We start from the raw sequence: 22,912 nt of genomic DNA on the forward strand, positions 1-22,912 counted from the left end.
ATATGAGTTATTATTTTCAAATGATTTTATGGTTTTAAATGTTGAATCACATTTTACAAAAATCTAATCAGAAGTTATAAAGCTTGTCTGATGTGTTCTGAGGAAACAATAAAAAGTGTGTGTGTGTCTGTAAAGGTAGGTCACCACTAGCTCACAGGCAGATTTGTGAAGCTGGTACACACATTCCTACCAGATTAACCAGCAGCACAGATGAATGGAGAGCACAGCTCAGATTCACCATCTGAAATGATATGAGTACTGTAACAATGTGGAGACTCGTGCTGCAGGTGAAGAACAAACTGCTTCAATGGCACTTTGTTGGCTTGAGATTACATTAATTAAATCTAAAAATCTCAAGTTACATTAAAAAGAAGTTCTCTCAATCAATGGTAGTGTCCGTTTATAGAATAGTGAATATATTTTCATTTTATTATTGATTATTTATTAATTTTAATTAATTTTTTTTTAAGTTAGTGTTAATCTGCCACTTCATCCTCAAGAACTCCACTTTGCTATTCTTTCCTTTCACCAGCTTGTCAGGGATTTTGGACGTGTGTTTTGAGTTGCATGTTCTCATGGCTCCTGTGGTCTTAGTCCAGCTTTAATAAGCTAAAAGATCTGGCCTCACTGCTGAGATCAACTCTAACCTGAAGGGTTAAGAGGATCCACGAGTCACTAAGACCTAAGTCTGGTCCAAAACTGGGCATCAGGACCACCTAATGGGGTCTGTGTTCCCTCATTATCAACTGACCAATCAATGGTTTAGAGGTGCACAACACTGGATGCTGCACCAGCAAAAGCAACATTAATTTAAACTGTCCTTCAAGATGCTTCCATTTGTTCACATTGACGGTCAAACCCAAACAAACAAACGACAAAACAAGGCAAAAGAAATGTCACTGTGTCATGTCATATCACTTCAGTGAAACAGAAACAATAGAAAGTCTCAGTTTTGAGAAGTCTGTTGTTGACTGAGCAAAAAGCTCTCAAGGGAACATATCACGTTGAGAGTGACCTAGCTTCTGTAATGCTGCTCAAATGATGTTAAACCAGCTGAACATTACCGTGTAAGGTAGCCGAACAGAGACCTCTGTTAGTCAACACAAGAACTAAATATAACCCGTTTGTTTCTGATGCTGTCATATTTTCCCTCAATCATTGCCCTGAAGTAACAAGATCCTGTTGTGTCACAGTAGTTTTTCACTCTTAAATGCCACTCTTAAATCAAAAATAAGATGTTCTCACAGGTGTATAGTTTGAATAAAGAAAATTTTTTTCCATGCACTCACGTCATGAGAAAAAAAAAAAAAAAAACCCAGAGACTATTTTGGCCATATCTTTTAGCTCCATCCTAATCTATAGATGCCATCGCCCACCTTTGCCTCCGTCACTGAGCCTTTGATTCCTGAGCTTCTGAATGGGCCTCTGCAGGCTCAAACACTTGTAGTCACGTACCCTGAAACACAGCAGATCTGTCTCAACTCACTGATGACAGGGAGAAGCTGATTACTGCCACGCCCCACGTCTCTCTCTCTGTACTGTACTGTACTGAAAACCTGTCAACGGGTTTTCTCAGGCAATAGATAAAAATACTGATTATTAATGTGTATATCAAAGAAAACTCTGAGGAGAAACTATGCCCCAACTTCGTATGTCTCATGGTGTTGGTGACAGTCAGTTATTCAGCCAAAATCATCGTGTGTTTGTTGGTTCAGCTCGTATGATGAGCTACGCATGTTTGCCACATACATGTCAGGGTGTAACGACTTGTTTTCCCTCTGCTGTGGACACACACACACACACACAAGAACACACACAAATACACAGAAGCACACAGACAAAAGGGAAAACAAACTATAAAATGTGGTTACATCAATAACAGGAACTACATGTTGCAGAAGAAGGAGGGGCGAAGGAAGCACTGATTGCCTCTCTGCTTTTGTTTTTTTTTTTTCTTCCTTTTCAAAAATACATTTCCCATTCCCTCCACATGGCCTCCAATTTAGACTGCAGAAGCTTGCTGCAGAAATTCATTCATGCATTCATTTTCCACCACTTGGTCGCTTGGGTTAATGGAGCCAATCCCAGCTCACATTGGATGACACTGTGTCCAGTGTCCATCACAGGGCCAACACACAGAGACAAACAACCACTCACACTCACACCTACGGACAACTTAGTCACCAGAACCCAAACACGATGTCTTTGGACAGTGGGAGGAAACCCACACAGGAAGGCCCTAGGCTGGTCACCGAACCCACGACCAGCGCTAACCACTACACCGCTGTGCTGCCCCTGGAAAAACTGATCATTTCCATCATAAACCTTTTATTAGTAATGTCCAGTCATCTTTATTATGAGTAATTGCTAGCAACTATACTGATCATTGCAGTATTTAGTTTCAATGCAAATGTTGCCTGCATGTGTGCAGATAGGATTTTAGTAAAGTGTTTGTAAAGCATAATATTTGTCCCAAATGAAATAATAATTTCTGAATAAATGTATTCATTTTTGGACCAAAACAAAATGTAGTGACCAGTTAGGTTAACTTTTGACTCTGCTTCGCTGTTAGGCATGAATGTGAGCATGAATGGTAGTTTGTCACTATATGTTGGCCCTGTACAGGGTGACCCCACCTTCAGCTGGGATAGGCTCCGGGACCCCTGAAGACCCTGGCAGATTAGCGGTATAGATTATGAGATGAGATCTACCTCAATGTATTGTCAGCATTTTCAGTCATATTCCAAAGATATATATTTCATATTTCTAACTGTCCGGTCTGTCATTGTAAAAATTACTTCTCAACTGTCCTGACTCTGGAATTCCTCGAGTTGTTTGTTGAAGCCATGTTCCCAATGTCCTCATTTTCCCTTTAATTGCCAGCAGAATTTACTGATCTGATCCAAAAGGGAAGTTTCTTTTCTCAGAGCCCTTTCCAGTGGGTCACTTAAATCACCAAGCCCTCCTTGAAGCCCTTGTTGAATAACACTCACAGTTACTCCATGTATGATTGATCTGATATTGTTGCCACGTGAATGCACCTTCACACTGGTGAATTAACAGTTTGCATCTGGAGCTTCCCCAGCTCTGACAGTACATCCTCCGATGACTGGACTCAGGTCATGAAGTTTTTGTGTTCCACTGCTTCTTCCACTCTTTTGTAGATTTTTTTAATGTTCTGTAGTATTTCATTTAGTTTTTGACTGGTTACTTTTCTAAATTCTCATAACAACCTTAGATTCTTCTCCAAGTCTGTCAGTTGTGTGGCATCCGCCATGTTGCTGATATTTTCGGTTTTCTTTGTCATTGGTTGGTATATTTCTTCATGTTCATTGTTTTGTATGACACGTTTCTTATCTTCCCTGGGCATGCTCTTTTTTTTACATTTGCTTTAGTGCATCTCCAAAAAGTGTGGGTAATGTCAGACAATATTTAACTCTTATCATCAGGAACCCGTTGATCTGCTGCCATCTGTTTAGGGAGCTAGACCGTCCACTGTTTTTGGAGCTTCAAGTTCAGATTTTGAGTTATATACAAGCACCCGTACCATCTAAATGAAATGTGTTACATGGTGCCAATGCTACTGAAAATTCAAGTGACAGACCCAATGTTGTGTATGACTGAAACACTTGGCTCTTCTCATGAGCTGTCACTTTCACAGGCTATCTGCAGTATGTACTGTACTCACCTTATTTAATTCGAAGTGCTTTTTTACCTGAAGAAGGTGAAGTGTAGGAGGAGTGAGGGATTGAGGGAATATCTAACTCGCAGTAGAGATCAGGACTAGCAGAACTGTGAGAGTTAAAGATGGGTCACGAGAAACCATCACTGTGTCAAAAGAAAAACAAGCTCTTATTGAGGGAGTTTGTTTTTTCTCGTGCTTTAAACTGCAGCAGCTGCAAATGCAATGGGCTGAAAATGTGAAATGTCCCAAGAAAAGAACTTCTGCAGGCAGTCCGGGTGGACAATAGTGATAATTTTATTACCTTACAATGTGGTCTGTTATTTTTCACTGGACATCCATACAATATGTCTTCTGATTGATGTCATTTGGCAGGTCAGATTGTGATGTGCTGAAAAGTTTTGTAAATAGCCAGCAAACCCTTTTTATTCTAAATACTGAAACAATGATTTTCCAGGTCTTAGGACTTAGCTGCTGATTTCCTGGCTTTCTAGTCCAAACACGCATGTGGTTATTGTGTTGGTTTGCGTGTGTCTGCCCTGAACATAATCACAAAGAACTTCTTAACTGGGAGTCTGTTCATGTCCTTGCACGAGCTTGTGTTGGCTTTGCAGCTGTGTCTGGCTGGGTTTGTAGTTAATGATTAATCTTTTATGATGAAAAAGATCCCGAACAACTAGCCTGATTTCGGAGGAAACCTGGGCATTATATATGTCACTACACTGGTTCTAGACGAGGAGTAATGCGTTCACATTCTTTCCATAGGCTGTGTCTGTGTGCATGTAGGTGGTGTAAAACCAAGGTGAGATATTGGGTGTGCTTTTTTAAGGTCGGGATGGGTAGCAGTGAAAATCTGCAGCTTGTCTCACATTGGAACATTAAACTGTGTCTGTGATGGTAATCTTTATTTTTCACTGTAAGATGCCAGCAGAAATGCAAGTATACACACAGTATTATGAGATTTCCTACTGCTCCACGTGGGATGAGCTGACAATGTATGTAGGGGATTAGGAAGTTGTTTCAGGGAAAGACATTTCCGTATTTGACACTAAGATTAGACTCAGGCTCTTTAATTGAAAACGCTTGCTTGGGTGGTCTGTTTCTGTTAAATCTAGTTGATATTTGGCTGGTAGAGACTTTCCTGACTTTCCTCGGAGATTCCAGCTCACAGATGTTTCCTTAGGGTCACTCCAAAAACATGTGTCTTTAAGAAGTTTGGCACGTCTAAGTGTTGGGTTCTTTTCTCCCCTTATGTGTGATCCGGTTGATGCAGGGATATGTATTTAAGGCATACTAAAAGTGGAGCACTATTTGCCCAGAGGGTGTTTTTCTTGATATAATAAAGTCTTCAAATTTGTGGCTTCAAGGTGTGCTATAAAAACCTACGACTTCTTTGACTCAGTTTTTACGAGGCATCACAAAAGTGCCATGATCAGTCATTCAGGTGAATGTCACTTGACTGCTGTCTGTTTGTGGGTAATTGGTGCATCACTCTGACCATGCTGACAAACTGATGAGTTACTGTTATAAATCATTTGCTTTAGTCATAGTTGCCTAGTTACACTATCCAGCTGAATGCTATGTTCAATGCAAAAGAGCTGGACTGAGCTCCTGAAAAGTAATTTTGTCAAGTTGACTAGTTCAAGTATCGTGTGAATGACACTGTGTAGTTGTCATTGCAAGGGACATGTGCCGGTGCTTGTGCTTTGAGAGCAAATGTTTTTCCATCCTGTCTGCTTTGATTCTGCACAGATATGTCTGCATCCAGCTGCTGTGTACTGAGTGGCATACATAGGGAGACTTTCACTTTCTTTTGCTTGTGACCATTTGTTTCTTTACTACCACTGTTTCTGTTTTTCATTGTGTAGATGAGTCAATCAGAGTGATTTGGGTAAAAATGTGTTAGTTTATTTTTTATGTTGTATTTTATGCTGCAGGTTTCAGTCCACCGTTTCATCTGTCTCATGCCACATGTCACACGTCAGCATAGTTAGCTAAACTGAAAATATGATAAGTTTAAAAGAGCACTCAGTTTAAACGCAGTTGGTTGTTGACGGGTGGGGTCAACATGGAAGCGCATGACCTCATCTGGACAAGCTGACAACAGTGCGCGGAGCAGCCACTCTAAATATTGAGCAAACCTCCTCCATGATCTCACCTGAATGATCTGATCCAGTTTCTAGCCCAGCCTTGTTTTACAACACTTTAACAATAGTGTGGCAAGCTGCTGCAGCAATGATTGTGTGCTCTGTGGATCAGACCGAAGGCCTTCATTTCATGTGTACACAAACTCACAGGAACGCAGAATCAGGCTTATCATGTTATGGTGCTCAAGGATATGGGAGCCTTAGATTGTTTGGACTACTATCTCAAGAATGCTTGGTTTTGTCTCACATCTGCTCCAAAGTTATGGAGGAGGTACTGCACTCTCTACCTCTTCATCTTATCTGGACAGTGTGTGTGTGTGTGTGTGTGTGTGTGTGTGTGTGCGAGTTTGAAGTCAAAGTCTTTGCTCAGGGTCCCTGAAAGAAATATAGTCTCCCTGTAACTGTGATATCGTATTTGTTCATGTAAACAGAAGTCAGATTGCATTGAAGTCTATGGGAAAACCCACTTTCTTTTAACTTCATTTATTAACTCAAATCAAATCAGATTTATTTGTATAGCACCAAATTATAACAAAGTTACATCAAGGCACTTTACATATAGAGCAGGTCTAGACCAAACTCTTTATAAATTTATTTAAAGAGACCCAACAGATCCCCCGATGAGCAAGCACTTGGCAACAGTGGCAAGGAAAAACTTCCTTTAAGAGGCAGAAACCTCGAGCAGAACCAGGCTCAGGGGGGGCGGCCATCTGCCTCGACCGGTTGGGTTGAGAGAGGGAGAGAGAGAGAGAGAGAGAGAGGGTGAGAGAGGTGGGGGGGGTGTAGGCAGGTACATGTTGCTGCATGAAGTTCATGGAGTTGAGCTGTAGTACAGAATTTGTGAAGATATGGGAGCAGCAGGCGTTGCAGGAACATGGGATGACGATGAGTCACCACCTGCAGGCTGAGGACTGGGAGAGAGAGGAGAGGAACTGGGAGAGCTGGCTTTATGGTCTCATTCTCAAGTTTCAAGTCTGTATGGAAGTTGTTGATGTTCATTTTTTAAATGACGGTCCCATTTTGAGGGAAATAAACCATAAAGCAGGGGATTGGTTAGAGGGTGTGGCTATGTGTGATTGTCCGATCAGAGCAGGTCTGATCCAGCCCTCACTCCTCCTCAGCCACACTGGGTTAGGCTTCGGAGCTGCAGCTCAACAACCAATAGTTGATGTCAGACCAAATTTGTTCATTTCGCTCAGTTTGCCCAGGCTGATGGTTCAACTCAAACCATGTGTTCAAATTATATGCCTGGGAAGTTTTGGGTTAGGGGTGTTATCACATCCACCTCTGTGGTAGTTCTAGCAGCTGCCACCAGGCCCGTCATGTCGGTACCATGACACGCACACACACATTCACTGGGTGAAAACAATACCAGCTACACACAAATGATTTGAACTTTCTCACAGCTAATGAATGCTTGAGAAAACCCTCTACCCAGCAGTTTCCACCTGTAGCCTTGCTTGTCTATTCTGTTGGTCACCGTCTGACACATTAAGTCAGCCCCATCAACTCTTGCTCCATTTAAAGCTGCAGTCAAAGGTCATAACACTAGAAAGCCCTACAAATGTGAACACTGCTTTGTTCTCTCAAGCAGTTTGGCATGAATCCCACACTTGTGTATAAACATAGCCCGCACAGGCAGATCATTTTGCTCCTTTCCCATTATCTTTTTAATCCAGTCGTGGCACCAGGTTGAGTTATTTCAACAGAGTCTCGTCTCAGACCATTTATCTGATTCCGTGTTTTTTGTCTGACTGCTAACATTAACAAATACACACACTTCATTCTAATTAAACCGTTTAATTGAATTTCCACCTTTTTTGAACACATGATGCTTTAGCAGGAGTTTGCACTGAGTTTTCATCATTTGTGTCAGGGTTTAAAGAAATGCTTTTACCAGATTGGATATATTGCCTTTGTGGTGGAGGGTTAGATTACAGGATTGATACCTCTCTTTTATCTGGAGCAGCAGCCAGCAGCTAATTATCTGGAATCATGGCAGGTTTGCATACTTTCTGTAACAGTAACACATTTAGCCTCACAGCACTTTTCAAGTCCGTGCTTACGACATTATATCTTCCTTGTTTAGTTCATTCAAAAACTGAAGTGTTGAAACAACAATTCATATCACTTAATGGGACTATTTTTTGGCTGAGGCCAGGAACTTCCTGATGTGTGATCTGGTTGCCTGGCAACCACCCTGAGCCAATAACATGAAACAGCAAAACCTTTGTTTTAAAAGTTCACACCAGTACAAATTCAATATAAAATATGAATTAGCGCACAGGTGCTGCTTTTCAGATGTTGTAGAATACTGTGACATGAAATATTTGTTCAGTTTCTTCCAGTTTTGTGGAGCGTGCAGAGAGTTAAATCAGGGCTGATCAGAGTTGGGGTGAAGCTTTGATCTGTAGCAATGCCGGGTTGCATTCTGCAGTTTCAGTGTTGCACTCATGATCCACGGCCAAGTGTGCCGCAAAATATTTCTCACTCCTCTCTTCCTCTTTCCTCATCCCCTTTTCCATTAGTTTTCCATCTTTGTCTTTCTGTTCCTCCTTTAACTATCTCTCTCTCTCTCTGACTTTGTCTGCCTCTCTCGCTCCATGTCCAGAAGAAAGGGGTGGTGCATTCCAAAAGCCTGGAGACCATTCCCCTCTTTGAGCCAGTGGCCCACAGAGTGACAGAGGAATTAGAATAAGAATAGCTGCCCATTCACCCCAGTGCCCCAGTGAAGAGCTGGAGGGAGATGAGGGAGGGTGAAGCGGAGGGAGGAGAGAAATGAAGTGAGTCCCGCAGATACCGCACTCTCATTGGCCGGCAGCGTTCCCTCTGTTTTCACATCGCTGCCATCAGTTGTGCTTTCAAGTTTGTTTTAGACATTCTGGTGCACTTACAGGCCACACATGTGCATGCATGCGTAAATATACACACTGGGGTCCGGGGGTTTGCACACGTGCAAACCAAAGTACCGGAATCTACACACAGACACGCTGTCAAGACACAGAGACACAGAGTGAGCGTCTCTGACCACGCAGTGCAGAGGAGAGGGCTGACCTTTGGCTGTGTGAGTATGAAGCTCATAGCAAATTTGACTCAGTTACTTTTGCATTCTTTCAATTATTATAGCATCAGCTGAAACTATTTTGACATTGTCGCTTTCTCTGTGGACACCGGTAAAGATTTTGGATTAGAGTGACATTTTATCCACCATTGCTGCGTGACGTATCTGTTATTTCTCTCAATCGTGAAACTGCTGTTGTTTGACAGTGCAGCAAGTGCTTTTTCAAAATGTTAGCAATGGCTTGTGTCAAAATGAACATCTTAGTCCTTGTAATTTTATAGCAGCTACCGGTCTTGTAGTGTTCATTTGGATGAAGCGCATTGCTTAGAAATAAGTTAATTAGTTTCAAATCTCAAATTTGTGCTTCCATCAGGCGTCTCCTGAGTCACATTCAAGTCATTCTGTCCTCTTCCTTGATTTTTTCATCTTTTTCTTTCTCTTTTGAATCACTTTTTTCACTTTCTCATTCTTCCATGTGGTTTCTGCTCATTTATTCCTCCTCTCTCTGGATCTCTCATAGAGATATTTTAGAAAGCATGTGAAGCTGAGGTTTGAGGCCATATCGTGCTCATGAATTAGCATGAAGCCATCAGTGTTGGATGAGTTCCTGCAAAGGTGTAGTGAGCAAACCAGTTACAGTTACTCTGGAATTAAGCCTTACTACACTGAAGAAAGGCAGCGAGCCTGGTTACACCTGCTCATGTACTGTGTTGCTGCATGGTGATCATGCATGTCCACATCTCAGTAAATTCAAGTATCACATTCAAAACCAATTTAATTTGAATAACTGTGAGGCAGTAACATCTTAATACCTGTGTAAACTGGTTGAGCTGAATGTTAAGGAGCTGTCGGGCCCTTCTTCAGCCCCTCTGCCTTTGACAGACAGACTGTGGGGCCACATGGGCCCTTTATACCAAGCTGCCTGTGAAAAATACTTTCCAACAGAGGCTTTCCTTAGAGCACTTGGATTAGTCAGAAAGGTTAAGCTTTCTAAGATTTTGTGTAAAAAATGAAAACATTTGATTTGTCCTCTGTCAGACAACAAAGCAGCTCATTTAGGCTTTAAAGACTTAGTCTCTTCAGTCATTCTGACTCCTGCCTAGCTGTAGCTACAGCTTTAGTGTCTATAGAGTCTCCATAAAGCAGACTCCAGTGTTCAATGGTTTTAATCTTTAAAACTGCTTTGATAAGTATTTGAACACCACTGGTTCTTTCAACAAACAGTACCATTGTGAAAACCCATGGAGGCTTTTAACAACTAATTTGTTGACCTGCCATTATCAGATATCCATGAGAATATTTGCAACTTCCTGGGAAATTGTTAAAGAGATGTTTTCAACAATAGCTATGGTGTAAAATAAAGCCTCAAGTGACTTTGACTTGTCTTTTCTTTACCCTTAATATATTTCTCTAATGTTATTTTTGCATCTTTCTTCCAGTCAGAGACAGCTTTATGTCTGTAGCGCACACAACCTGATGCCCATTATGAGTGTGAACCTACGCCTCCTCCTGCTGGGTGAGTTCAGTTTTGTGTTTGTCTAATTGGGAGCTGATATTTAGATTGAAACCAGCTGAAAATAGTGCTTTTATTTGTGACACACAAGATTTTCTGATAGAAGATAAGCAATTTGCTTGGCATATAATTAGATTTAATTAAATTTATGAACTATCAAGAAAACATCTTAAGTGATTTTTGAGTAAGTTTGCCTCTTTATGTGTTTACATCCCTATGTGACTTTTTTTCAACCAAAGATTGCCGGGACAGTGTGAAGCAATTAAAAGCAGACAAGGCTTTTTTATTAGCACGAGTGTTAAGTGAAGGTGTAACTCATTGGTCTGGTGTATATACTGATGGCACAGTGTATCCTCTCCGCCCTGCCACAGATGTTGTTTTTGTAGAAGTAGACTCATATCTAAAGGAAATCTTCACTGAAGCATAGTCATTAGGTCTAATCCATCATTATTTCATGAACTTTAATCACAGGACTGCGCTGAAACCGCAGCTGTTTGTACTGGATTGTGTTTACTTTAAAGAACAGGAAGTGAACTTTTAACTCTCCTTCGCTGTTGCTGCTGCACTTAAGTACTGTCTGGGTGACAGTGTGGAAGGACCCAAATGTTGATCGTAATAATCATGTTTTTGTTTATCCACCACCATTTAGAACAGCTATGATCCTGCAGTTAGCCAAGTAGTTAACTGGCTTCTGATAAAAGACGTAAAATTTAATAAACAATGTTTTAAGGATATCCCAACCTGAAATCAGAGAGGATCAAGGCCGATAGGAAAGGATTTTTTAAGGACACATCCTCCATTATCACCACCCACAGAACGCTTGGAGCTGATCCCAGCTGACACAGGGTGAGGTCGGAGTTCACCTTTGACAAGTCACGGGTCTAAGATGGGCAAACATAAAGACTCTAATATTCACAATCACAGTCAGAGCTTTGGGCAGTTTAGTCATGATTTACCTATACGTGGCTGTCATTGGACTGATGGAGGACGCCGGAGTACCCAGAAGGAACCCACGCAGGAAAAGGGAGAACATGCTAATCCCACACAGTAGTTAAGTCCGAACCCAGAATCTGATTGGTGTGAGGCAACAGTGTTTTTTTTTTTTTGTTTGTTTTTTTTTTTTATGGATTTGATTTTGGTAGGGCTTAGCTTTTCTATATTAATCCTGGTTTCAGACTTAATAGGGAGTTTCACTGATGGACTCACTGTAATCAAGTTTAAACTGGTATTTTCTCCCGATCAAAAAGCTGTGATTCAGTCAGTCAGCAGAGGATGACGTAATGCCTCTCATGGGACTTTCATCTACACCTTGTGCATTAGCCTCAATCCAGCTCCTGATGCTAAGCCACTGCTGTCATTTAAGCCCAGCTTTATTGGGTCATCTAAGATCTGGAAACTGTGAGAATCTGGGCTATTTGTGGAATGTGTAGTAAATGACAGGCTTCTGAAAGCAGGGCTTGATCTGAAGCACAATGGTCCATGCAGGGTTAATGATGATTGAGGGGCATTTTTCAAGAGAGCCACATACACATCTCACACACAAAGAGAATACAGTGCTTATTAAAGTTCTCTGTTAGACTGATTTAACCCCTGCCTCTTCATGTTTCAGTATAGTTTTTGTAGTGGAGGGGGATTTGTATGAAGTTTCCAATAATGTCTACAATAATGACAAATAAAATGGAAAATTATCACAAACGCATAAAAACATGAAAAACATGAGAACCACAAAATGTTGACAACCGAATAGATTCAAAATATATACCATGAAATTTAGGGCAATAATATTATAAACCTTAGGACAGAAAATGTGAGAATGAAAAGGACTATATGGGTTCAATTCATTTTAAATACAGAAGTAGATGAGGTCCAGCATCATTTTCAAATTAACAAGTGTACTTTAGGACATCTCAAAGCTTCAGTACAGCTAAAGTGAACTTCCCAATTTGAGAGGATAAGCGTTAGTTAGACAACTTTGGATGATGGAGGTCTGATGAGGGAAGGAGCCTTCAGCAGAAGGAGGCTACCCTGATCCGGTACGCTGCAGTAGAACCACAGACCAGAACAGTGAAGATGGCATGAGGAGTGATTTCTTGACAGGTTTCGGGCCATAAACACCAATCCGCCATGGTTTGGCTGAGAGGCTGAGCATTGTTGGTGGTCCCTGCTTGGCCACAGTTCACACGGTGTAATGGTTCCTTCCAGCAGGACCATGGTCTTTGTCTCAAAACAAAACAGTTTCATGAGACAGTGAGATCAGTGAACCTCGCTGTCCAGCTGAAACACATTAATGTGTAGTGCACCAGGAGATTGGAGCAGAGTTTGCTCCACAGTGTTAGCGTCATGCTCCCAGTATGGTGTTCAGTGAGCGTACATGTAGAAATAGAGGGCGTGTTTGCATTGTTTGATTTGACTGCACTGACACCTGGAGCGTTTTCAGTAATAAGTAACATTTTCCTCTCTATCCCTGCATTCTTGCCATAGCAGTGTACAGGAGAAAGATGCCCCAAGGTGTGATTACCTGTGGGTCTTCCTTTGTGTGAATATATATATTGCCATTTGCAACACGCTAATCACACACTGTTAAACCAGCTGGTGTCAAACATCTGTGCAACTGCCTGTTGTTTAAGGCAACTCTGCATGCTTTTTATTGTTTGTCAGTATTCTGACAAACCAGCGAAGACAAAAACTAATTTCTGTTTCTAAAGATAAATCTCTAAATGAGCTTCGATCCTAAATCAGCTGGAGGTTCTATATAAATACAGAGAACATATCAAAGGTCTCAGTTCACAGAGAAACACTCTCAGCCTAGACTCAGCCCTTTTTGATGTCACAAGGTCAGCTTCTTCCCCAAAGCCATCACTGCACTAAACGATAATAAATGTTAACACTCTGCACTTTAACTTTAACACAGCTCATGAGATATCCAGTGCAATATTTTCTCGTGAAATACTCCTGTGCAATATCCGCAGATGACACATTCCACAGTTCTGAATATAATTCTGGCTCACATCTTTGTACTTTTTCATATTTTGCAAATTTTATATTTCCTATTTCGTTGTATATGTTTTGATTATTCATCATGTACATATATCTCTTATTTCTCATTCTCATTACTACCTCGAAAGCACTTTGGAGCTGCACTCAAATCTTGTTGTAATTTAAATTACAATGACAATAAAGGCGATTCTGATTCTGAAGTAGCAGCCACAACCCCAGAATCAGAATCAGAAGCCCACAACCCATACACAAATGTAATATATATGTATATATATGTGTGTGTCTGTGTGTGAAAAATGTATGAGAAGAGAATAATTACAATGAAATTATGAAGTCACAAAAGAAAGTAAAGAATGAGAGAAATGAAAAAATACAGTTTTAAAATGAGGATATGTTTTGGCCTTCTCTGAATACCCGGAAGGCATGTACACTTAAATAATGAACATAGAACAGACCTACAGTATTTATAAAAATCTGCCAAAGAAATTATTGAACAAAAACATAAAATCATGTCAAAACTTATATATTTATATGATTTTCAAAACTCACGTGACTTATATCTTCTCAACATCTATAGTTGCAACATGGTATACTATTACCATTTACATTTATCATATTTATATTTTTAATGCGCACCTTACAATGGGTATCATTTATTCATATATGGTATGAGCCATCATATATCTAAGGGATTCAATTATTGCATTTCACTACAAAGAAAAAAAATCATTTTGAATGCTCCTGCCCTCTGTGAAATCTTCTTTTGTGCAAAGACACATTTATTCATCATTATACAATCCAAGTTTAGTGTTGTTAATTTCAGCGTCCACATGTTGCATAAAATTCTACACATCCTATAAACACATAAGAACTATAAAAATGAACTCCAGCTGTGAATGCATTACCAAACAGAGAACGATAAATCAGTGCACATTCTGATGCTCTCCTTGCTAGTCGAGGCAGGTGAAAACCAAGCAAGATATGTCTCCATCAGCCCACACAGAGAGGTGGGGGTAAATACTTCTGTCACGTCTCAGATGTCAAGAATATCTTCTGAAAAAAAGAAAAGAAAAAAAAAATGTGGTTTACGTACAAGTGCAAGTCTAGATGATGCCTTTGCCATGCAATTATCTACACAAACACCACCTCTCACGTTTCAGCCCAGTATGGCAGATTCGAGAAAGCCATGAGACAGAGCGAGAAGGCCCCTGAATGGACGATGCTATAGCAGCAATATGCCATGCATGTGTGGTCTGTTTCAAAACACAACCTCACTCATTAACTTAACCTTCAGGTAAATGATGACTGCTCAGGGGTACATGTCTAGACAACGTGTGAGATGTGTAGTTATTACATCTGTCATTCAATTTGAGTTACGATTCACTGTACGTCAGGAACCAAAATAAGTTGAAGCCTGGTTGTTGTTTCTCTCTCTCATCAATCAATATAGGTAAATAAATTTCCCATTAAAGTAGTTCTCAACCAGGCAGTACCTGTATTCTGAAGAAAATATCATGAAAAAAGAAAGCGTTTTTTCTAATTTGTGATCAGGGTATGCGTTATTCTCCTGACCGCTTATTTGCGCTTATATATTCCATGTGTTGTAAGAAAGTAAAAAGCAAAACAGAATTTATGTCCTATGGTGGAGGAAAAGACAATGACATTTCAAAGCACAAAACACACAAAATCCCTGAGCTGTTCTAGACTCTATCCTGTTTGGATGGCACAGTCTGTCATGCACACATTAGCCACACCTCCTAACCCATCCCCAGCTTTATGTTTCTTCCAATTTGGACCATTTTAAAAATCATGTCATATTGAAGATGGAATGTAGAAATTTTAGTTCAGTGAAAAGTAGGGCAATTTTCCTCTCAACTTCAATGCAGTTAGAGTCTTTAAGTGGAATGTATGTTTAAGGCTCTTTGGACCCAGATTCTTTGTCATAGGAAAGACATAATTACAGGACAAATTTATTATATTATTACAGGTTGCCAGTAGTCATGTAAATCTGTCAGTGGAATACTATGCAAGGTCAAAGAAAACTGTTCTAAAACTCTGAATAAGTGATGAAAAGTTATCCAACTGTTGAACCACAGCTTTCAGCCAGGTCCGACTGACTGTGCTGGTAAAATTTCGATGTACTGATGGTGCCTCATCCATCCATCCAACTCAATGTGCAATGTCACACCTGCGAAGTGCATTCGGGTGAAACCCCTTTATAGCTCTCAGGCAATTCCTGTATTCATGAGGGCGGCTGCTGGGCTGGTGTGGTGGTGGGGGGGTGGGGGCAGGGGGGGTTTGCCCTTGCCATTGTCAGCTTTTTCAAACACAAATGAGGGCAAGTTGGCACTTTTTCTGCTTTTCCAAAAACATATTTGCTAAGAAAGTTCTTTCTCTACCATGCAGCTCATGCACAGTCTTGTGTCTGTGTCACATCTTAGAGTTGCAGCATTGCAGCAGAGCCTTGTGTTTAATATTTGGTCAGGGTGTGTTTGATCTTTATCTACAGTCCAGAGGTTCACCCTCTAACCCATTCTCATGCTGCTCAGCAAGTGCAAGGTAAACAAGTTCACGCCTGCCTGTATAGCATGTGTGAATCTGTGTCTGTGTTCCCTCTTCAGAGATACTTCATGCAGTGGAATGACATTAGAGGCAGATTGTGTTGGATACACTGTATTTCCTGGCGGTGTTATCAGTACAGTTGCCCACAGTGCCAGCCAAGCTTTGTTAATGCTTCGCAGGTATTCAGAAAATCTGCCTCTGTTGAACCTTTTACTTGAACTGTGGCCAAGACATTTATACATGCACATGCACACACACACACACACACACACACACACACACGGAGCGTGCAGACAGACAGGAAACTGAGAGACTCTCTTGGCCTGAATGTGCAGTAGTACTATAAACACAGGTTAAGCCAAGTTCAATCTTGTATATTATCAAAGAAATCAGCTTCATAACAAAATCATTAAACAGCTGATGGGATGATTTTAATTATTTTTTATAGCTTATTATTTCTCTTAGTTGTGTTACTTAACCTGTTTTATAATACGCTGTTTTTATATTATAATTGTCGGTATTAAGGTGTCATTCTTCGATAAACAGACAATGTTGTGAAGTGGAATACTCAACTGTAGTCTGCATCGGAGGGAGTGCTGGATCCTGAGCCAATTCTATACACTCTGTCACTACGCTGAGAAAACATTCATTCATTCATCCATTCATTCATCTTTGACCGCTTATCTGTTTCTGGGGCGCAGATGTGCTGGAGCCAATCCCAGCTCACATTGGATGAGGGCGGGGTCACCCTGGACAGGTTGCCAGTCCATTGTAGGGTCATTGAGGAAAAAGACATACAATAACTTTTGGGATTTTCTTCTTTTTGCACTGTGGAGGCCTTTCAGATCTCTATCTCTCTTTTACGGTTGCCAATGGATGCAGCTCAGTGGAAGAGACTTTGCATGTTGGAGGCCCAGGGTTAAAAACACAGAAACCAGTGGTGTTCTTGTGCCGGTCCCAAGCCCGGATAAATGGGAGGATCGCATCAGGAAGGGCATCCAAAGTAGAAACTGTAGCCAAATCAACCCTGCAAGTCACAGAGATGACCCCAAATAGGCAAAAGCCAAAAGAAGATGATCTCTAAGTCAGTTAGCCTCTCATGTGACCATCCAGAGGGGCCGTTCAGAACTCAACTCAACTCAAGTTCCTGGCAGCATTTTCTGGGAACATCTTCTTTTCTGCTGGTTAACATGATTTAACAGCAGGCCAGCTGTTTCCCAGATTGAGAGCAGATTGGTGAGACTGACAAAACGAAAAGTCTTAGACAAACATTCCACTATGGTTAAGTTGACAGTGTTACTTTGGGAGGAGAGCAGGCCGGTCACAAAGTCCAGAGTGATATGGAACTAGGCAACAGGAAGGGCTTGACAAAGGGCATTCTCTACAAGGATTCTTGTTTAATTGATTCCCCTTGTTTGCCTCGTGACTGTCTTTTGGTCAAATGGGGCCACAGTAAAAATAACACCTGACTTCATTCTCCGATGATAAATCAGACGGGTTGCGATTAGCTCGATTCAAATGGAAGAGTCACACAGAGTTGTTGTCCTGCCTCAAAGGTGTACTCCTGGTGCTGTCACCTTATGTCCAAAGAGGCAAGAGAGCCAAGGTTAGCAGGTTCATTACCCAACCACAGTCCTTGTCTCCTGTTGAAGACAGAAAACAGATGCTTCTCCACTATAGTTTCCCTTTTCTTCACAACATCCTCAGAGGGCAGAGACCTCACAAACAGATAGGCATTCACAGCTGCAGCCCAAAAGAATACCTGTCCTTTCAAAGCTCCACAGCATAATGCCCCTTAGATAAATCAAACACAGGTTAAAACACACACACGCAGGCAGGAACAAGGACAAATTGGGAATGAAAAGGACACAAAAGAAAGGCAACCACAACGGGAAAGGCTGAGCCCAATGATAACAAGCAAAGCTTCTCTTGTAGCATATCAATGGCAAAGCTTGTGTATCTAATTTGTAGAACCTAATTATCTAATATGTAGATTGTAGTGTGTTGTATCCTTTGAGTGTCCTTTTTGAAATCACAAATAAAAAAAGTGTCTTTCAGAAGAGCCCTAGTTATTATTCAAGTGTGGTTACATGGAGCTCTAACTGAGCGCCAGAGCATGAACACTCAGGAAAATTATCATTATACCTGCATATACAAATGATCCAACAGCAGTTATACTTTCCCTGTTAAAGGGTGCATGCCCGCCACCATTACTTAGTCATGTATTCAATCCTGAGATGCACTGTTTTTATTTTTTAGGATGCTTTCTGATTCCATCTCAAACCATCCATTTCTTTCGCCTCATGCCTCAACATGTTGCTTGTCTGTTATTGTAGATCAACAGGATAGAAGGGCCTCATAAATCTCTCTCAACATCTCTACATTTCAGTTTTCAGTTTCTTTCTTCCATTCTCTCTTCCTCTCTCTCTCTCTCGCTCTCTCTTTCTCTCTTTTTCTCTCTGTCCCAAATCCAGAAGCCTCTTTATTCAGAGCCAGTGATGCAGACAGAAGGTTTGAGGGAACAGGATCAGAGTTTTTGTTAATCTCTTTTGTATACACTAACGTCAATCAAAGGGTCAGTTTGTGTCTAAAACTGTTTTTCTCTTTTACTTCTTCTATCTGCTATGCTGTGTAATATAAATCATTAATATCATGCTACTTGTAAATATTCTGATTAATATGCTGATGAAAAATAGGACATGTGCATTTCTACAGAAAACAATGATTTGAAAAGCAATCATGAAAAAAACAAAGCATCTGTCAGGGATTCGCATCTGGAGAGTCTAAATGATCGCATTGAGTGACCTACGAGGGTGAAACGATCTCACTTCAACTCCATTAAGAACTTTATGTTTTGACTGTGATGATTGGAGTAATCATTCTCTATTTTATCCCCCCCTCAGCTCTCACTGTGTGCGGACAAGAGCTCCCATCAGGCCCTCATGGCTGCACGGAGGGAAGCTGTTACCCTGCGACAGGAAATCTTCTGATTGGCCGAGCGGTTAACTTAAGTGCCACCTCCACCTGTGGCCTTGCTGGACCAGAGCACTACTGCATTGTCAGCCATCTGCAGGTCAAAACTGAAATTTAAGGCGTTATATGACTACTAAAATGAGAATAACTCACAACTCTACTGTTCCATCTCTCAGCAACAAAATGTCTGCTCTCTCTTTTCATTGTACTCATCAATCAGTCTTCACTTTTCCATCCTCATTTGTTCATCTATCTGTTTGCTTGTGGCCCACCAAAGTTGCACAGCCTTTCAATATTAGACCCCAGGTGCAGACACACCTTTGTCACACTCTTCCTCACTGTGTGCAGCACTGCTCCCCTTCTAACAAAAACTCCTTTGTTTACGGGGCGACATTTCCTCGATCACTGACTTCCTTCATCACGACCATCATGCTAGGCTGGAGATCACAACACACAGTTGTGACAGACACACTCAGTGTCAGTCTCAGTGATTCTGCAGTGGAGTATTAGCAAATAGAAATGTATATTTTTTTGCCACTCATAACCCTCCAATATGATTTTTTGTGCAGGGCTGATGGTTCATAGCTGTTATTTTTACCCAAATGAGTCAATATATTGTCTTTTTTCTTCTTCTTTTTTTCACTAATACCGGGCCTCAAGTTTGAGTTAGAAAACAATTGCTCTTTCAGCTAGCTAGACAGTTGGAAGCTGTAATATAGAGACAAGCTCTGTTTTACAACCATCACATCATCATCGTGTGATGCTGTCACCTCCACACTTTACAGCTCTCATTATTCTGCTCCTACATTACACGTTGCCTGACATGCCTCATCCACACACTGTAGACATTTCCGTGCCTCTACGTGTATGTGCCTGCACTTCCATTGCCTCACGACACGAATATGCAACCGTACTAACCCTCAGGTGAAAATGATTGACATCCTCTGTTTGGAAAGAGGGGGCAGGGCACAGTGACATACTGTCCAACCATAAATGCAGGCATGGACTGCATTGCTGTTCCGTCAGAAGTCACTATAGGGGCCCACTCAAAATATTTGTCTCACAGCTTTTAAACGTGATGAAGTTCATCAATCATTTGTGGGAGGCACAGGTTTTCCCTGGCCATGTTATTGTCTCCTTTGGGATCAGATTTCATGCCCAGTTTTACCTTTCTTTGTGTCTGAAAGAGAAGCAGAGCATTAAGGGAGATGCTGTTAAGTAAGTTATACTGAAGATTTTCAAAACTAAAACTCCAGAGATGAGACAGACAAGGGAAACTAAAATATATGGAGAAATAATGAGGACAGGAAAAAAAACAAAATGAGAAGAGTTTCTGTTTGTGAATAGAGGTGGGAGGGAAAGCTGAAAGAGGAAGCTGACATGTTCTCTTGTAAAACCTTGGCTGTAATGAGACAAAGAGGTCTTACTTCGGTGTATTGTTGGAGCAGAAAGCTGTGTAGCTGAGCTGACCAGGCTTGTCTAATGGGAGATAAATAAGAGTTCAGAGGAGGGAGGGACGATGTTAAAGCCCCACGATTAATACCGAGCACACACCGAGTCTTGAAGAGGTGGAGGGAATACATGCTCCACCGCTAAAATGTCCTCAAATATTCGGTCCAATTGTTCAATAAATTTAAATACCAGCTTCTCCAAATGCTTGTGTTAAAAAGTACATTTTTAATGTCGACAAATTGTGATGTCGTTTCGCAGAGCATTTACACACACTTGAAGAATCTGAAGAGTAAAAAGATTCATGGAAATGACCATGAAACCACAAATCAATCCACCACAAGAATGACTGGAGAAAATAAACACAACAATTTTATAGTTTATGTTTTGTCGGCGTCTATAAAGAAAACACAGTGGTAAAGCATCAAATCAGATAATTAGTTTTTTTAAAGCAATAACCTGAAGACCACTCATGTGAACCCACCACCAGACAGGAGCTGTTACAAAGGTACAAAAGTATAAACGTGGATTGTGAAAACAAAGTAAATCTATATTTTTTAACTTTCAAACTTGGACTTGATGCTGTGGTGAAGAAGCTAATCTTGAAAAAACAAAGAGTTGTTAGGTGCAAACTGAGCAACAGCACAACAAGACAGACAATTTGGTTTGAACAAGAGGCAATTTCCTGTACAGCCTAAAAATCTCTGTCGTCAAAAATATAATATTAAGTTTTAACTTTAGTTGAGTAAAAGTTACTGTCCACCTCAGGCACACATTTTAATTATATGAACCTCGTTTAGGAAGTAAAATTTTATGAAAGGTGTTTTTATATCAAATGAGTTAGTGTTTATTTTTTTCTTCTTGCATTTGTTACAAAGTACTTAAAATTTTGCTCTTTGGCTTTAAACCTTGCAAACAAACAAACAAAAAGTGGATCACAATACTTTTGCAATACCCCAAAAGGATGATAGCATGTGCAGAGAGGAAAGGCCTCCTCAGCAGCTGAAAGACTTATGCTGGGAGTGGAGGGGGTGACAACACACACCCTCTTACCATCTAAACATGGGGGGGGGGGCATGTGCACATTCACATACACTCACCACCCTGCAGCACACTTTGGGCATTTCTGTCCAGCACAGTCTCATTGACAGCCATGTTTTTAGCGGCTTAATCACCCCTGACAACAACCTAATTAGGAACCGCTGCCCTGGAATCCACTGTTTCTCTGTGCCAACTTCCCCTCATCTCCCTCCCTACTCCCCTCTTCGTGGCCCCCTCTCAAATAAAACCCCATTTTTTCACTCCCAGCATCTCCCTGCTCTCTGACAGCCTCGTTTTTTGTCCCCCAGCACTAATCTGCTGTTTGAGATCCCTCACTTCAAGTATCCTCATCTCACCTGTGTCGCCGTGGTCCTCTTCTTTTTTATCCACTGGCCAGCTCTTGGAGTTCAACGCTCTTTGTCATTATAATTCTGCAACACATATCCCTGAAACTCCATCTCAGCTTTTTTGAATGAAGATATGTGGTGCATTCATGGTTTATGGCACTCACAGTAGCTTTTAAGAGGAGCGTTTTAGATGGCAGGCAGAGTTCAAATGGTGCACAGAAAAAATGGGCATAATATCTGCTGCACATGAATGAAACTACAAACAAAAGAGAAAACATGACAGATCACACCGTTGGCGCTTCTTTTTGATCTGCTCTTCCTTCCTTAATCATTCTATCCAACAGAGACACGAGCCGGTCCCCTCTGTCCCTCTGTCCCTGGCACAGCACGTAACTCGCATTAATTCAGCTCGGTGGATAAGAACTCTGATCCAAACAGCGCCATCACAGCAGCTTGACTGACAATTCACAATCTGTAGGAGACGCAACCTGTGGAGACAAATCAAATCATGCAGGATTTTATTCACTTTATGTGTTAGATTTCATCAAGTCTAAAACAAATGTGTTTTCTACTCCAACAGGAGTCCGACAAGTGCTTTGAGTGTAACTCCCAACATCGCTACAACCCACATCACCACAGAAACAGCCACCGCATTGAAAACGTCATCTACCTCACGGACACAAACGGAGACAACACATGGTGGCAGTCTGTCAACGGTGTGTGTGACTGAGTTGTTTCTCTGCTGTGTTTCTGAGAGTTAAATCTTGATTATTTCAATTTAAATATCAACTGCACAGTAACTGCAGGCCTTTATCAGCACATTGAGGGGAAGGAGCTGAGATTCTTTCAGACTGAAGTTGATACAATAACCCCACAGGACAAATATTGAGAGACTGACAGACAGACAAGGAAAGAAAGATGAAAAATGTCTTCCACCCCTCTTCTGTGAAGCAGACTCTGAGTTTGCATTACCTGAGTGGTGGAGCTGTGACTCTGGTTGACAGTTACTTCCTCCACAGGACAGGAGAATGTGAGCATCAGACTAGACCTGGAGGCAGAATTCCACTTCACACACCTCATCATGAAGTTTAAGGTGTGCACACTTGTGTGTCAGTTTGCACTTTTGCTGCATGCTGCATA

The 22,912-nt window shown here is 41.1% G+C and overlaps 1 protein-coding gene across 1 annotated transcript in view; it reads left to right on the forward strand.

The window, feature by feature from the left end:
* Nucleotides 1-22,912, forward strand: part of lamb2l (laminin, beta 2-like) — a 46,455-nt gene that overhangs the window by 747 nt on the left and 22,796 nt on the right. Inside the window, exons 2-5 of the mRNA XM_029505497.1 lie at nt 10,330-10,406; nt 18,866-19,035; nt 22,353-22,488; nt 22,792-22,865. Of these exons, the coding sequence (XP_029361357.1) occupies nt 10,367-10,406; nt 18,866-19,035; nt 22,353-22,488; nt 22,792-22,865 (420 nt within the window). The 5' untranslated portion in view covers nt 10,330-10,366. The remainder of the gene's footprint in view (nt 1-10,329; nt 10,407-18,865; nt 19,036-22,352; nt 22,489-22,791; nt 22,866-22,912) is intronic.

The sequence above is a fragment of the Echeneis naucrates genome, chromosome 7 (genome assembly GCF_900963305.1).
Source record: "Echeneis naucrates chromosome 7, fEcheNa1.1, whole genome shotgun sequence".
Classification (NCBI taxonomy): domain Eukaryota; kingdom Metazoa; phylum Chordata; class Actinopteri; order Carangiformes; family Echeneidae; genus Echeneis; species Echeneis naucrates.